This window comes from Mustela nivalis (genome assembly GCF_964662115.1).
Source record: "Mustela nivalis genome assembly, chromosome: 2".
Classification (NCBI taxonomy): domain Eukaryota; kingdom Metazoa; phylum Chordata; class Mammalia; order Carnivora; family Mustelidae; genus Mustela; species Mustela nivalis.
In genome coordinates, this window is record NC_139021.1 from 33162261 (window position 1) to 33180575 (window position 18315).

The 18315-nt window shown below is 36.4% G+C and overlaps 1 protein-coding gene across 38 annotated transcripts in view; it reads right to left on the minus strand.

Moving 5' to 3' along the window:
• Positions 1-18315, minus strand: part of RIMS2 (regulating synaptic membrane exocytosis 2) — a 596172-nt gene that overhangs the window by 415563 nt on the left and 162294 nt on the right. For all 38 annotated transcript variants that reach the window (XM_082719297.1, XM_082719284.1, XM_082719290.1 and 35 more), the window contains one exon: positions 2017-2327. In XM_082719297.1, the coding sequence (XP_082575423.1) occupies positions 2017-2327 (311 nt within the window). The remainder of the gene's footprint in view (positions 1-2016; positions 2328-18315) is intronic.

Consider the following 18315-nt stretch of genomic DNA (forward strand, 5'->3'; position numbering starts at 1 on the left):
TGAGTCATTAAGATACACAATTATTAGTAATGGTACCAAAGCCACCAGACAAAAGAGAAGAAGGGGGGAGAAGTACTATATCTTGCTTCCCCACAATGGATCAGATTCTATTGTTCATCCAGGCTAATACTTTGTCAACAGAAGAAGAGTTGAAAGATAATATTGGAAGAGATATATTTGTTCTCATCACCGCCTTCTTCAAAGATGAGAGAGAGGATTCCAGCTTTCTCACAAAGATGAATTAATCATTCATAAACTTGTTGGATTTATTTTTCACATCTACAACTTCCTGATGAAATGCATCCCACAACTTCATAATCTATTACGTGATCCAGTATTTCAGGTATTTCCTTTTATTCTTCCTAAACCATCTTTCTAAACTCCAAAAAAAACTATCTCGTGCATCTATCTAGTTTTTGCAGAATGCATCTATGTCCACATTATCCATTTTACTTAGTCATTCATTCTTTCATTGAAAATCCTACCTCCACTGATAATCATCTATTTTTTCATCCAAATTCAGATACCACAACTATTGTCGGCGCCATTTTACAGGCTTTGTTGATTTCTTAAGTCCTTGTGTAGCAGACACTGCCACTGTCCCAACTCACACGGCATCATCATTTCACCAGTCCCTACACAGCACTGTCTTCTTACCATATTGTAATACTCTGCCTGAGTGCTTCCTCTGGCCATAAGAACATGCTTGGCCAGTGAGTTCCAAAACGAGTTAACACCCTCTAGAACAACCCTAAACCAGTAACAAAGGAGAGATAGGGATAAATACCCAAATCTCCTTGCCCATCAGATAGGATAAGGCTGAGGCCATTGTACCCTGACTCCCAGGTGTCTAAGTAAAACTGAGACACGTTGGCTATAAGAAATAACCTGTTCTTGAATGTGCCTAGGATTGCGTTTTTTTCTCTTAACTAGACCATTGCTTGCTCCCCTACAGGTCATGCCTGGGATTGCCTTCCAAATATTTTGTCTGCTTAACGTGGACCTCAATTGAAGATGGTCCTCTAAAATTAAAATTTGGGGGTTCCTGAGATTTTACACTGAGATATGTTTATAGTATTTCAGCTGTGAAACCACCCTTATTTTGCCCAAAGACAGAATTACATTGTTTCACTTTTGCTAGTTTTCAAAAGAACTAGCAAAGTTCTCATAAAACACAGCAATTCATCGGGATGATATTTGAGGCACTATATAAACTGACTTCCAATTATCTTACCTGTGACAAATGAGTGCTCAGAACCCACCATCCTATGAGTATAATTTTAGATTTGATTTTCCACAAATGCATGACTTTGTACTTATTCACATAGAAATTTATTGCCCACTTCTGGGTGACAGAAATAGCATAAACCAGATTTTTTTTAAAAATTTGCAATTCAAATAGGAATATGGTATAGAAAAATAATCTTCCCATGAAAATGTTTCATTCTCCCCTTCCACAGGTAGGAAATATAGGACCATAAATTCTATTTATAAAAGTCCAACATTCTGAACATGAAGAAGCCCATAGAATTGATCCCAAGTAGTAATAACAGAGTTAGCCCACGAACACAGCAAATTCATGAAATCCTTTCGTCTGGATCTACCTGCCTGGAAAACTACCTCATCCTTCAGCCCAAGGTGGACATCAGTAACATTCCCCATTCCCTTACCCCCAACTCTAGCTAGTTCCTTCGATGCAACCTCTCTAAAATGTCTTACAACCATCTCTTCTTCCTTCCCACTGCTCTTACCCCAGTCTGTCTTTCCTATGCCAACAGCCTTCTATATAAATCCTCTGTTTGATTTCTTTATCCCGGAAAATCAGAATAAACCTAAGATTGTTCAAACTTCTAGAAGCTCAAGTCCTGAACATCACTTTCCGATTTATATAAAACACACGGACATTCACATTACATTTAGACAACTCGTTGCCTCAACATTTCATGTATTTTTATTTCTGTTTGGAATGAAGGTTATAAAAAGAATGTTTACCTAAAGATTAAACAAAATGTTTACCTGTCTGAAGCTATGTCACTGGTAATTTGGTGCTTCACTCCTGACCCATTTTTAATAGAATCCTGTCTTGTGAGCCCATGAGAGCGACTTTTCTCCACTGCAGGTACAGATAAGTCACCTGAGGGTCCTTGGAACTGGGCCTGCTCATGCACTTTTGCTTTCTTCTCCTGAGGTGCCTCCTCATTCCGCAGTCCTCGGAGAACCTTCTGATCGGGTTGCTGTGATGTGTTAGATCCACTATTATAAAACCATGCTCCTGATTTAGTGAGGATTTCTTGTTGTTTTCGGCACAAATTACATACCCACATAACCTGCACACGAATACACAGGGAAGAAAAATTAGTGGTTCCAAACGTTAAACACAAGTCAAAAGAGAAGACAGTTCAAACCAACAACAAAAAATCAAATGGTTATCTTTCCTGAAATTAAAATATAATCCAGATTAACTGCTACCATTAATTATATCACATATCTTTTCATTTTGTCAGCACAATTACAATGAAACAGGCAATGTTAACTGACAGCAGAAATACCAAACGAGAGTCCCAAAGTACTGGTTGTTTACGTGTATTCTTTAATTGCTTTTTTTTTTAATTAGGGGCATGGTGTAATATAGGGAAAATGGATTTTGAGGCTAGACAGACTTGGGTTTAAATACTAACTCCAATATAGAAACTGTAACCTTGAACAAGGTCCTGAACCTTCATATCTATTAAGGTTTCCTTAGTGATAAAATAAGGAAATAGGGATGATAATACTTTTTTCTATATTGTTTTGAGAATTAAAGATTGGAAATAATTTATATAAAATGTCTAACACAATGCTTATTAGATATTAGACTTCTAGTAGATTACCTACTAATATTATATTAATCTTCTATCACCAAATAATTATATTATAAGCTTCTTGAAGGGGTATTTATTCCTTTTAAGTAGCTCTTAATGGCTAAAATAAAGCTAGGAACATTTTTGATCTTCAACATAAACCTATTAGTTGCTCATAATTTATAGAAGGATACTTGTTGTTATTTTTTTATATTTTCTGATTTTAAAAATTTACCTCTTTAACCATTTTTAAGTGCACAGTTCAAAAGTATATTCACAGAACAGTGAAACACATCTTCAAAACTTGCTCATGTTGCAGAGCTCAAAATCTGTACTCATTAAACAGTAAATCCCCTTTCTCCCTCCCCACCGCCTTGAAACAACCGTCCTACCCTTGATTTTTTAGTACGTTTTTCAGACTCCAGGAATCTAAGAATATCTTAACTACTATCTTTGTGACCAGAAAACCTTCACTTTCTTTTAAGAAATCTTTTTCAATGTATCAGGAAAAATAAAATTATCTATTCATGAAATAAAAGGTGAGTTCATGGGGCGCCTGGGTGGCTCAGTGGATTAATCCACTGCCTTCAGCTCAGGTCATGATCTCAGGGTCCTGGGATCGAGCTCCGCATCGGGCTCTCTGCTCAGCGGGAGCCTGCTTCCCCTCTCTCTCTGCCTGCCTCTCAGCCTACTTGTGATCTCTCTCTCTCTCTGTGTCAAATAAATAAATAAAAATCTTTTTTTAAAAAAAAAAAGGTGAGTTCATGTTTCAAGTGAGGGTTTTCTGACGTTTATGTCAAATACTGAAAGAGCTCTCAATATTGCCAACACTTCCTCATAGTTTAAATAAGTTATAACAATAATAAATAGATAACTACAGTAAAAGGAAGATTTATTAGGGTATTTTCAACTGATGCAAAGATTTTTTTATAAAATGCCATTTAAAATGTTTGCTTTATTGTCCTCATTCTCATTCATATTGTTTGTATAATTCATATCATACAACGTTGTTTAATATTATATTACTTTGTTATCTTTTTGAACTGTATACACATTTCTTCCCTACCCCACTAAATTCAAAGCTCACTGGGGAAGGATTTACAAAGTCTATTTGCATAAAGAAATGCAATCAGTCACAGGATAGTAAGACCTTCTAAATGCTTACTAACTTGAATTCTTTTAAAATCCTTTCTCGGGAAAGATGATAAGATACTGGATATTATTACATTAAGATTTATGTTTCACTGATTTCCAAAAGAATTAGTCAGCAATAATGTCAACATATGTGCCTTATATTACCTTTATAAGTAAATAAGAAAGCATTTTTGATATGAAAATACCAAAATCTCACCAAAACACACACACACACACACACACACACACACACACACACAAATATACCTCAGGGTACAAATTTCTTTTGGTTTGTATACTCTGAAATAGCTAGCTCTCTCAAAAATGAAGTTTCAACCAAAATCTTCAGCCTTTTGATGCCATCTTGTGACAAATGTTGGTATTGCAGCTCTCTCTTAAATGTGAAAAGTAAACTAAGTATAGAACCACAAAATAATGTTAAAATAAATTTGAATTTCAACTTTTCTGTCTTATTTTAAGCAGATTGCTATTCATATTATAATGATAAGATAAGCTATATGATTTCACCATGTGACTTCACCTAGAATACGTCAGAGTACTGAGAATAATACCCTTTGTGCCTGGTAACTAACGATAAAACAGAAGTGAGTTTGTGAGACAGACAAGTATCCAGTCACAGTCATCTGCAGACACAACCTATTGCTGTTTCATTATTTGTCACAAGGTAAGCAAGTTCCTATCCCTGGGACAATGGATCCTACCACCTGGCAACTTGTCTGAAGTGCAAATTCTCAGGTCCCATTCCAGAACTACTGAATCAGAAATTCTGGGGCAGGACCCAAAAATCTGAAATTTTTTTGGCCACATGCTATAGGTGATTCTGACGCCAGATAAACTTAGAGAACTCCTGGCTGAAGCAGAGATTCCCAACTGGATATGAGGGATGAGTTACATGTGTGTTCCTCAGTGAGTGCAGAAGGCCACACGTAGCCTCACCGATTTACCTCAGCATGAACTATTCATCATACAAACGGTAATAGTAACATTTCTGTGTAACCCAAAATGAGAACAAGACTTGGAAGAACTCATCTGTTCCTCATCTGTTAACACCCAGGGGATATTAATATGAGTTAAATGAGTATAAGGCTTGAAGGATGCTGTTTGATTCCTATTAAAGACTCTCCCCATATTAATTCTCTCCCCATACTCTCTGGGATACCCACAATGGTGGCTACTTTTCTGACTAGACGTTCTGTTCCATCCTCAACTTCTGGTTCTTAGTATCCTCATATCCTAACACCCAATTCTCTCTCCTTTTCTTCTTGTACTACCTCCTCCGTTCATGGATTCCTAGTTTGTTAATCTTTAAACCTCAGTTAACAAATCCACTCACTTGAAGTAGTAAAGAGATTGACGCTTTTACTCAAAGTCCTCCAAACACAGAGCAACTTAACCTCTCAACTGAGGGTGCTGAACTCCATCTCACACACACACATGTACGTGAGTCCGTAGAAGATGACTTTTAACTGCTTAGGAAATTATTAATGTCTACCAGAGGTAAGGTGTGTGTCCATGAAATGAAATTAAACTGATTTGGGAACAAAATCACAGGGCTTCTGTTAATGAAACCCTTTAACCAATTAAGTTAATCAGCAAGTATACCATATGATGAAAGCGGTTTTAGTAAAAGCCGAGCAGAGAAAGACAATTATCATATGGGTTCACTTCTTTGTGGAACATAAGAAATAGCATGGAGGACGTTAGGGGAAGGAAGGGAAAAATGAAGGGGGAGAAATCGGAGTGGAAGATGAACCATGGGAGACTAAGGACTCCGGGAAACAAACTGAGGGTTTTAGAGGGGAGAGGGGTAGGGGAATGGGTGAGCCTGGTGATGGGTATTAAGGAGGGCACGATCCCATGCAGCACTGGATGCTATACGCAAACAATGAATCATTAAACCCTACATCAAAAATGAATGATGTACTGTATGGGGACTAACATAGCACAATTAAAAAAAAAAAAAACATCTTAGTAACATATATGCCTGTGAACACCCATGGTTAGGACCTATTAGTTTTGCTGATCTTCATGAATATCAAAAACACCAAGGCCCTGAGAATAAAAAGACATACAGGATTAAAAATTCTAAGGTATTATTACCTCCATTTCTAAATATGCTGTATTTTCCAAAGTGATATAACAGTATTGAGACAGAATACTCTCTAATGACCCAAATTTGCCACTTCTTATCATACATTTCATTCTACAAACATCCTTGGTGGGTTTGAAAGGGAGAGGAAAAAAAACTAAGGAAAATAGAAATATTTCTTTAAAATTATATAAATAATAAATGCAACAGCTACGCTAAACAGCCAAAGAAAAGAAAAACAAAATTGTGTCCAGTGCATACAGTAATTTCAAAGAATTTAAAGTTCTGCAAAACTAATTTTCATCTCAATAGGGATAATAAATAGAGTAATTCAGAGAAGCAAAGGATTGCTGGTTAGACCATAGACCAAGCTCGTAAGATGCAGCTAATGCCGTACACTTAAAAGAATTTACTGGATTCCACTTCTAATCATTGCCAGCCTGCTTACAAATGCGTGTATTAGAGAATATAATTAGAGAATATAAATTGATCAGCTTAATCTGTCTTATGACTAGAAAACTGAAAGATCCTGGCTAACTATTAAATTAACTTCCTTTTTCCTCTAGGATGCTGCATTTCTCAACCTCCCATGGCCCTGGGACGGCCATGGCCATGTGACTATGTCCTGGCTATTTGATTGTAAGTGCAATGATGTGCGCCATTCCCCCAATCATTAAAAAACTCTCATACATGCAGTGTCTAGGTGGCTCAGTCAGTTAAGTGTCTGCCTTTGGCTCAGGTCATGATCTCAGGGTCCTGGGATCGAGCGCTGCACTGGGCTCTCCCCAGGAGACTGCTTCTCCCTCTCCCTCTGCCTGCTACTCTGCCTACTTGTGCCCTCTCTCTGTCAAATAAATAAATAAAATCTTAAAAAAAAAAAAACAAAACAAAAAAACCTCTCATATACTACTGTCATGCCCTTCACTCCAGACCTAGAAGATAACAAAAAAAAAACCCTGAATGAGCTCTTGGAAGAGAACCATCTGCTGATCAGCCATACCAATGTGGACTTGACATAAATAAGAAACAAACTTCAATAACACTGAGCTACCGACACGTTTTGAGTTTATCCTTCACAGCTGATAGAATTCCCTTAGCAAATTGAGACTCCTTTTAAACTGCCTGTTCTTGAATGCATATCACCAGCACAATCTTCATATGTGAAGAACAATGCATTCCTAAACTTGAGCATGAAAGCTCTTCAGAGGAGTTCCGGAGCCAGCTTTCACCAAGTCCTAAGAACGGGCGGTGCACATTTCTTCCCAACTCCACATTCAACAGAGTAATATGGCTTAGCTTGAAATCAGCCCTGGAGGCGTATTTAGACAACATAAATTGGAAAATGTCACAAATCAGGGCTTTTTCTTACAGAAAACTAGTTGTTAATCCAACCAGTAGTATTAAAAGATTAATACTGCATTCAGTATTAGTAAGTAAACTTGGATGAAGCTGCAATTTATCATAAAAATTAATTCAGACCATAAAATTCCAATGTATTTATAGATGGGCAAACAGCTATTAACACTAATTCATTAATTATTTACTCATTCATACAATATTCACTAAATGCCTCTTATATGCCAGGCACGATGCTAAGCGCTGGTAAATACAGTTCAAGAGACCTAGGCTTTACTGGGGATTTTAAAGTATCATGAGAGAGACAAGAAGCAAATAATTGCACAAATACTGTTTCTATTACAATTATGATACATTCTACAAAATTAATGCATTCACACCATAGATCCCTTGATGATTACTTCTTTCCTGGCCCAGGCTGTGGTTGAAAAAACAACAAGGATTCAGAAAAGATCTTCAAAAGACCTGGAAATCTGGGAAGGCTCAATCATAGCATCTCCCGAAGTGTTCCCGTCACCAGAGCCATGGTGTCTCTGTGTCTCAAAAGGCAGAATTCGGTGGAATTTGTGACTACTAACCGACAAGGCCCTCCCCCCACACTTTCACAGTAGACTGGCAAATTAGAAGTACTGACCCATATTCTAGAGATATCAAGTTTTAAAAAATTTGTTCCTTAAGCCATTAAGAGATCTCTGTAATCTCTGTATCAGGCTTCTGGATCACAAAATAAAAATCAGAAATTTTGCTTCATCTAATACCCCAAGACAAACAGCAAGACTTTCCCAAATTCTGCATGAACTACAAGCATGGCCTCTCTAGCTAGCAAGAAAATTCTATGATGTCTTCTGTAAGTCTCCCAGCCCCTGCAGAGGCACGAAGAAGCTTTAACTTGGAACATCTCCAAATCTTAGTTGTTGCAAATTCTTCTCTGTTACCAATTGTTGCAGCTTGGAAAAAAGTAATTGCAAAGAAACACAACTTCTTTCTTTATTTTTGATCTGATTTTCCTCAACAGCATACTAGCCAAATTTTGTTTAAAAAAAAAAAAAAAACACACACAACTCATGTAATTTTAGTCTGTTCAATAGCTCCTTTGGATAAATTCTCTGTTTCTGATATTTCTGCCCCTTTCCCTGCTGTTTTCCAAGAATGTGTCTACATGTTCTATGGGGCTTCTGCTGCTGAAATCTGCAGCTCATCTAATCCAGAGTCTGGTTCTTCTCAGTTTTCATAGGATTGTGCTCCACTATCAACGCGGTCTCACCTCGGCTCCCAAGGCACTGCTGAATCCGCCTAGACCCCAAATAAGCCTCTCCTGAGCCACAGCTCAAGCTATAGGTTCAGAAGCCTCTTCTGCAACATCATCTCATCCTTCGCCTCTCATCCCTCAGGATGGAGGGGGTGTCGTGTCAGGGACATGCATCTACCTTCATGTTTTCTGTTCGACCCTGGCACTAAGGATAGTTCTGGAAGGCTAAAGCTGGCCTTTTCTTGGCCATAATGCCCTGCTGAATGCATCTGAAGTGGCCATGCCCCCCAGGGGGGTGCTAGAGCATCCTGAAAGGTGATCTCTTCAAGAACCTCAAATATCAAGGGTAAAATCTGCCTTTCAATGTAACCAATAGGCATCCTCCTCCTGGTCAAAGCCTAGAGAAAAGAGATTAGACCATACCTCTGGTCACCTACTGATCTTACGTCTGTCTTCTTTCACCTTCTCTAGGATACGCAAGGATAGAAGGGGCCAGCTTTGCCTCGACCTCCCTTTTCTGTATACCTAACTGTCCCCAACTACCTTTAGGCTTGAAGTCATGAGCTTCAGGTTTCCTGTTTTGTAGTTTCTCTTAACCCACCATTGCTTTAAATGGGGCGGGGGGTGGGGAAGCTGGCTTACTGATCACAGAATCCAAACTAGGAGGCACTTCAAATATAATATACCTATTATACCGTGATTTGAGCATTGTCAGCTATGTTCAGAAATTGATAATTGCCTAAGTACAAAGTATAGACCAGATCCATATGTAGACAGAGGAGTCTGATTGCTCTGGGCAGGAGTTGTGGGATAGGAGGCTGGAGGAGAGAGAAAAGGAACTGAGTCCAGGCAAAGTGGTCCCCAGAGAATGTGACAGTAGCCTATACTACCCAGAGATGATGTTACTTAAAGAAAAGATGTTAAAAGTGCCAGGTTTTACAGCAAAATTAACTGAAGTCAGTTTAAAAAAAAAAAAAAAAAAGGCACAAAACATCATGGGTAGGAAGGCCTGAAGCGAACTTCAGAAACTAAAGAAAAGAGCCAGTTTGGGAGAGTCAAAAGGAACAATCTGTGTAATTACTGGGGTAGGGGTGTTGGGGGGAGGGCACCACTAGGACATGCAGATGAGCTTTAACACCCTATACATAGCATGTTAGTAGTAAGCGAATTCCTTTGGGGAAAAAAAAAAAACAGAGCAATGTAAGTCTTAGGGGACTCATTCCCTTTTTGAGTGTTCTCCAAAAAGAGTTATTGAATGAAGCTGAAACTGGTTTCAACCAATTAAATTGAAGAACTGAGATGGTTAGATCATATGAGAATTCAGTTGCATGATCTTACAGTAAGTAACCAATTAAGTTAGAAAACTGAGACAATCAGATAATTGAGTAGCAATTTCAACAAAGTTATAATATCCATAAGTATGATGGGTCCATCTCACATTTTGGCAACTTGAGATGCCAAATATTAACTAAAAGACAGGAAATGATAATGAAAATGAAAGACAAGACAATTAAGTTGAAAATACAATGATTTATTATATTACCATGCAATCAATATTACTTAAATTTCAGATATCTGCTCTATTTAATCCAAACAAAAATGCCCAATTGAGGGGGGGAAAAAACCACAATTTAACTCACACTTTAAAATCTCAGAGAAATTAAAGAATTAACGATTATGCCACCCTGCCTAAACTTAAACCTTGACTCCTCTTTCCACTTTCTCTAAACTCTATTTTTATCTCTAATATTAAAGTCATTTGTTTTATGCCATGATATAATTCTTAATTTTTAACAGCTTTCTGCTAAAACAGACGTAACTGTTATAGTAAAATTTTTGTTTCTGCACCCAGAATTTTAGCTTATCAATTTACACAGCAACAAATTAAATTAAGATAAAACAGAAGAAAGATGAGACTCTTAGAAAAAGAAACCACATCTGTGGTTACTAGTGACAGACTGGATGAAGATTGCCAAAAGGTACAAATTTCCAGTTATAGGATAAGTACTAGGAATATCATATACAACAGGAGGACTATAGTCAACACCACTATATGATATATAGGAAAATTACGAAAAGAGTAGATCCTAAGAGTTCTCAACACAAGAATTTTTTTCTTTTCTTTTTATCGTGATCTATATGAGATAAGCATCTATTTTATCTCTATGAGATGATGGAAGTTAAAAAATGTTTTTAAAAGATCAATTCTATTGTATTGAAAGGTTTACTTTTGAATAGTGAAATCGTAAGATGAAGTAAAGAGAAAAATCACCATCTGGAAGAGGTTTTAATGCAATGGACACAGCTAACAAAAGGTATGCTTTCAGAATATATGGAGAGTTTCCATACTCAATAAGAGAGAGACAAACATCACAGTAGAATAATAGGTCAAGGAATGAACACGCAATTCCATAGAGAAACCAAATTAAACAATGAAGAAATGAAAAGGTACTAAGGGGCTCCTGGGTGACCCAGCCGCTTGAGCACCCAACTCTTGATTTCGGCTCAGCTCATGATCTCAGGGTGGTGAGATCTGAGTTAAGCATGCAGCCAGCTTGAGATTCTCTCTCTCCCTCTCCGTCTGCCCCCCCCATTAATAAATTAAAATAAAAACTAATAAAAAGGTGCCTAACCTCATTAGTCAGAAAATGCAAATGTAAAACAATGAGTTACTATTTCACTTCCATGAGTTTGGCAACATTTAAAAGTCTGACAATACCAAACATTGGAGAGGAAGTAGAGGAACCAATATCCAGGAACATTCCTCCCAGGGCTATAAATCACTTCGACCAGTTTGGGAAGTCATTCTGCAGTATCAGGTGAAATCATGCGCTCTACAACCCAGAGATCTTACTTCTACCCCAGAGAAGTTCCCAAGCTTGCATAAGAAGCCTTGAACAGGTTTGTGCATGGAGCAACGTTAAAGAAATTTAGATAATCTAAATCAACATGACAATGGGTAAAGTGTAGCATATTCATGCAGAAGGATTCTATTCAGCAGTTCAAAATGAATGAACTGGGTTTTGATTAATCTAAATGTTGAGATACGTTGAAATATAGAGTTAAATAAAACAAACACCAGAGAAATAAATAGTCTGATCCATGATATAGCATTAGAAACCTTGCAAAATAATACTATCTATGGATTAGCAGTCTGTATGTATAAAGTATTCAAGATTATTGCCCTAGCTCTAAAAAAAGGGAAACATATAAAACAAGTATGGCAAAATACTAAGATGTGTATGAGGTTGGTTTTATTCTCTAACTTCAACCTTTCTGAAATGTTTTAAAATAAAAAAGAGGGAAAAGAAAAACACAGGAGGAGGAGTCGGGAATATGTAATAAGGATGTCAGACTAGAAACCAATTAAGGTTAACTGGACTAGGGAAAATATTCACTGATACTTATAATCACACTGAAAGTAAAGATGTATTTAACATAAGTATATTAGCTGAGAACCAATCACTGAATTTTCATACACATGTTTTTCAAAATACAATATAGTTTATTTTCAGGGGTTTTTATACGGAGGGGTATGAGTAAAGGAGTCAATTTTATCAAAAGTAACATAATTTGTAATGTTGTTTTATTTTTCTTTTCATCAAAGCATGTGATTTATTTTATAAACTGTGTTCTAGGGAAGTGATTGTCAAAATAGTCATTAAAAAGATTTTAATTGCATATTATTATCAGAATAGTGTTGTAGAAGGTCACAGGACTGTATGTGATAAGTGATGTTGTTGCTTTTTAGCAATTACAGGAGCAAGAAGTACAATTTAAAGGAAGTGCATATAGTAGTCTATGACTTCTTATATTTTACTTACAGGAAACTGTGGAAGATCCCAAACAATTTATTTTCATAATAAATATTTATTTGACTTTCAAATCTCATTTTAATTCACAACTGCATTTTAAGTTTAAATTTCTCTAAGTAATTTTTTTTAGGACAACTCTTAGAACAGTAGATAAATCCAGCAAGATTAAGGAAAGTGAATGTTTCTGCAATTATTAAGTTTTCCCACTAGTCTGTGCTACAGCACTTTGTTCAAGGGGAACCTACTGGCTTCTTCGTATATTAGTACTTCGTTGTTAACCCACCTTTACCCTAAAAATAAATTAAATTTCAGTTAAAAATACAGTAACTTAAACAAAATTAAAAAGTGAGTTCAAAGAGTACATTATAAAATGCGACATTAATTAGAATAATTATTTTTCACTGCATAATGACTGACTCAAAGATTTGAATAAATACAACTATCAGTTGTATTTCTTTTCCATCATTTAGAAGAGCTTAAAAGTTATGATGTTGAAATTGTAGAATTATAAAATCATTTCATAAATTTAAAGTAAAATTATGACTTAAAAATAGGGGAAAGAGAGGGCATCTGGGTGGCTCAGTGAGCAGAAGCCTCTGCCTTCGGCTCAGGTCATGATCCCAGAGTTCTGGGATCGAGTCCCACATTGGGCTCTCTGCTTGGTAGGGAGCCTGCTTCCTCCTCTCTCTCTGCCTGCCTCTCTGCCTACTTGTGATCTCTGTCTGTCAAGTAAACAAATAAAATCTTTAAAAAAATAATAATAATAGGGGAAAGGGGCAAGGTTAATTTTTCTTAAACAGAAAGCACATTCACCAGGAGGGTTTTATTTAAAATGGAAAACAGAATGTGACAATTTCTGAAGAGGAATGTTAGAAAAGGAAGGAAGCCAGAACATATATATGAAGGCTATCAGATAGTAAAGATGATGATACTTCATCCAAATTGAAGAAAATTAGGAGTATAAAACTAGAAGCAATCCTAACATAATACCAACAAGATATGGTGATATGGAAATCACTGAAACACTGGGGGGGGGCAGGTTTTTTTTTTTTTAAGATTTTATTTATTTATTTGACAGAGAGAGATCACAAGTAGGCAGAGAGAGAGAGAGAGGAGGAAGCAGGCTCCCCACTGAGCAGAGAGCCCGATGCGGGACTCGATCCCAGGACCCCGAGATCATGACCCGAGCCGAAGGCAGCGGCTCAACCCACTGAGCCACCCAGGCGAACCGGGGGGGCAGATTTTTAAGGAAGAGTTAGTAACTCAGAGAAAAAAATCTCAAGTATAAAGCTTCATTTACCTGTTTCTCAGATTCTTACTAGTAATTCTTTAAAACTTTAAAGGGACAAAATTGTTTGGGATCTTCCACAGTTTCCTGTAAGTAAAATATAAGAAGTCATAGACTACTATATGCACTTCCTTTAAATTGTACTTCTTGCTCCTGTAATTGCTAAAAAGCAACAACATCACTTATCACATACAGTCCTGTGACCTTCTACAAAACAGGGTTCAGTAAAAGGCAACTCTAACCTGACCTATCCAAGGGAGATTTACTATTCTAAGAATTTACAATTCTAGTATGTTCATACTCACAACACCATCACAACATAAAATGAGAAGCACAGGCTCTATCTAAGCTTCAGTGCATTTGTATTTTGATTCGTCTCAAATTTAACACCCTCAAACTGAATTCCAGACCTTCACCCTAAAAACTGTTCCACTCAGTCTTACTCATAGCAATTAATGGGGACTCTGAATCCTTCCAGTTGGCCACAAGCCAAAAATCTTGGACTCCTCTTTTTCTCCCATATCCCACATAGATTCCACCAGAGAATCTTCCTGATTCTACTCTAAGCTCTGCTCTACAGAGACAACATCTCACCATCTCCACCATAACAACCCTGTCTACCAACACCTGCTTAAATTATTGCAATAATGTCATAATGGGTCTCCCAGGTTCCATCCTTTTCTCAATTTTCCCATTAATCTATCTCAACAAAACAGTCAAATAAACCCTTTACAGTATTTTAAAATGTAACTCCCATCATGTCCCATTTTTGGTCAGACATTTTAATACTCCCCATTTTGCTCAGAATAAATGCCAAAGTCTTCACAATGATCCAAAAGGTCCTTTGAGATCTCTCTAACGTTGTCTCTCACCTACTTGCTCTACTCCAGCCATACACTTACTGGCTATTTTCCAACATGTCAAGCCTGCCCGTACAATAGAACTTTTGTATTCACTGTTAACCTCACTCTGGACTGTTTTTCCCTACATACCTGCAATGCCAGTAACTCCCTCATCTCCTTCAAGTCGTTGCTCAACCATCCCTCTTAAGTGTGTCGCTCTTAATCCAAATTAAATTTCCAGCATCACCCAAAAGTATCTAGATTTTAATGTTTTCCAATGCACTTACACCTTCTTAATAATATTCATTTATGGGGCACCTGGGTAATTCAGCTGTTAAGCATTTACCTTCTGCTCAGGTCATGATCTCAGGGTCCTGGGATGGAGCCCCACATTGGGCTCCTTGCTCTGCAGGAAGCCTGCTTCTCCCTCTCCCACTCCCTGTGCTTGTGTTCCCTCTCTCACTGTGTCTCTCTCTGTCAAATAAATAAATAAAATCTTTTTAAAATAATAATAATACTTATTTATCTTTAATACTTGTGTGCATCTCTTAATTAGAATATATTCTTCAGGAAAGTTAAAGATGTTTGTCTCTTTTTGTTTATTGCTCTAACCCACATGCCTAGAAAACACCAAGATAAGTTCAAGGAATGAATGAATTAATATATTAACAATAAGTACATAATAGTTATATATTTCTCTCTTTCAAGTATTTGCTTGGCAAATTTCTACAATACAAATACATAGGCTTTCATAAAACTGTCTTTAAGAAAAAAAAATGATGTTTAAGAACCTTCTGGATTCCAAATGTTTATCACTCTTGACTGTAGTGATGGTTTCACAGGTGTATGCATTTGCTTAAGCCCATCAAATCGTTTACATTAAAGATATGCACTTTTTTGTATAAAAATTACACCTCGATAAAGCTGTTAAAATAAACTAAAAACAAAATTGTAGATACTGCCTCCAATAAAGACTTGGATAAACTGACAGCAGCAAAATGATAAGACTATGTCAGTGCTTCTCAAATTACAATTTGCATTGAGTCATCAAGGGACCTTGTTAAAATGCAGATTTTGAGTCCTGGGTCTCAGCAAAGATGCAAGGCAAAGACAATGTCTTCCAGCTGATAAGCAATACAGTCAGAATTCAAGCTCCAGTCTATACGGAGCAAGAGATGCTAGATTTTTCACATTAAGTCCCTTTTAAATTTTATGTCGCCAATAATTCTGGTACCCAGTGTCAAATCTCTTTTACTTCCATCTGATTCTAGGCAGAGCTGTTGTAGGTAGTGGTGGCAGTAACTGAACCCAAAGCAACTTCATATCTACTGGGATGTATGTAATTTTTTTAAAGGAAAATAACAAATATTGGCCAAGACTATGGGTTTTTGTAACCCTTGTACATTGATGGTGAAGAACAGAAAATGGAGCAGTCCCTGTGGAAAATAGTTTGGCAGTTCTTCAAAAACTTACACAGAATTATCACATCACCCCAGCAATTCCAGTACTAGGTAATACCCAAGATAATTGAAAATGTATGTTCACAGAACAACTCGCAAATGTATGTTCCTAAAAGCATTATCCATAATAGCCAAAAAGTGCAAACAATCCAGTGCCCTTCCCTTGTTGAGCAAATAAACAACATGTGGTATATCCATACAAGGAAATATTATTCAGCGATAAAGAGAAATGAAGTACTAATTCTTGCTACAACACAGATGAAACTTTATAGCATTATGCCAAGTGAAAGAAGCCAGACACAAAAGGCAACATACTATATTAATCTATTTATATAAATTTTCCAAAATAGGCAAATCCATTGACAAGCAAAGTAGCCTGGCAGTTGTCTGGGTGTGACGGGAGACAAGAGTGACTGCTAATAGCTACAGGGTTTCTTTTCAGGATGATGGAAATGTTCTGGAATTCGATATTGATGATAATTGCACAACACTGTAAATATACTAAAAACTGCTAACTTGTGTACTTTGAAATAGTGGATTTGATATTATGTGAATTCGACTGCAATTTAATATTGTTTTAAAATATTTCTATAAAAAAATCCCAGTCCCAGATGGTCTTTTTTTTTTTTTATCTTTTTTTGGGTTTCTCCACAATCAGATCCTGACCCAAAGATCTGAATGCAAATTTGTCTGTTTATTTGAAAGATGATCCCAAAAAGTACAGTAAAGAGAGGGAAAGTAAAATATGTAAAAGAGATAAGCCAATAAAGAGTCAAAGAGTAGGTTATTTCTGAAGGCAAATGAAGCTGGGTCTTGATAGAACCCTCAGACTCATCACACTAAGAGGTAAGGAAGTGGGGGTATTTATCTAATAGCTCATTGGCACTTCTGTCCCTCTTCCTCAGGTAAAGCCTACTTCATTGGCCATAAAATGTCCTTAAGCACAGAGATGCAGGAAGCTATTGGTACGCTCAAGAACCATTTGCAGGTGTCATCTGGAATGGGCTGTAGTCTATGCATAGGGTACCTGTAGCAATTGCTATAATTCTGCTGGTGGAATTCTACCAAAGCTTTAAGGGACTTTTATTAACTCAAATCTATAAATCTATCTATAAATCTATCTCATAAATTAAATTTAAAGAAGGAAAAAAAGTCATGTATCTCCTTTTATGAGCCAAATATAATTTTGACATAAGATAAGCATAGGCCAATTCTACTCAAGTATATGTAAAGAGAGCCAAAACATAAGCTAAAACTTAAATAGTGAAATCCAAAACAACTAGAAAATATGTCCGATCACAATCAACCACCAGTTAACCCCAGGAATGTAAGGATGGTACATCAGAAAATTTCCTTAAACAATGTAATAACAGGCTAAGGGAGAAAAATCATATGATTATCTCAATCAATGATGAAAAGCATATGATAAGATTCTACACCATTTTATGATTTAAAGTAACAGAATATTAGAACTACAAGTTTGTTTCTTTAACTTGGTAATAGAAGTAGGAATAAAAGGGCATTTCCTTATGTTGGTAAATATTACTTTTCAAATATTACTTTTCAGCAAAAATTAAACTTAATGGAAAAATCATAGATTTGTCTGACCAAATAAAACTGTTTTCTCAAATACTTCCTTAGAGAATAAAGTACTATATATTTGCAAGATAAAGTAAACAGAAGAATCTTATATATCAATAAAACTCTAAGACAAATAATTCAGAAATAGAGATGCTGAATGTTTAAAGAAGACAGAAATGAGACTTTAGTTCAGTTATACTGTTAATCATTTTGATAGTTACATAAATTTTAAATAAGTAAAATGTAGGGGCTTTTCATGCCAATAATCTAGTTACCAATTTTTAGAGATTATTTTCAAATCAGACACTAGTATTACACCTCAATGTAACAGAAACTACAGATGAACAAATTCACCCGGCAGTCTTATTCTGCATGTAACTGTGATTTTCTTAACTTAGTTTCTCTATACATCTGTAGGTAGTCATTCATAATTGGCAGATGACTTGAGAGCTTCCTGTTATATACACATGATACACACAACACTCTGTAGATCATTGATATAAGCAGAGCTGTGTCACCAAGCAACACCAATACTTGCTTATTAAGTGTGTTGAGTTTTCTTACGTACTCAGTGAACATTAGGAATGCTACATTTAAATACCAATAACTAAGCATGGTACTGGCTGAAGAAAGTTTGAAA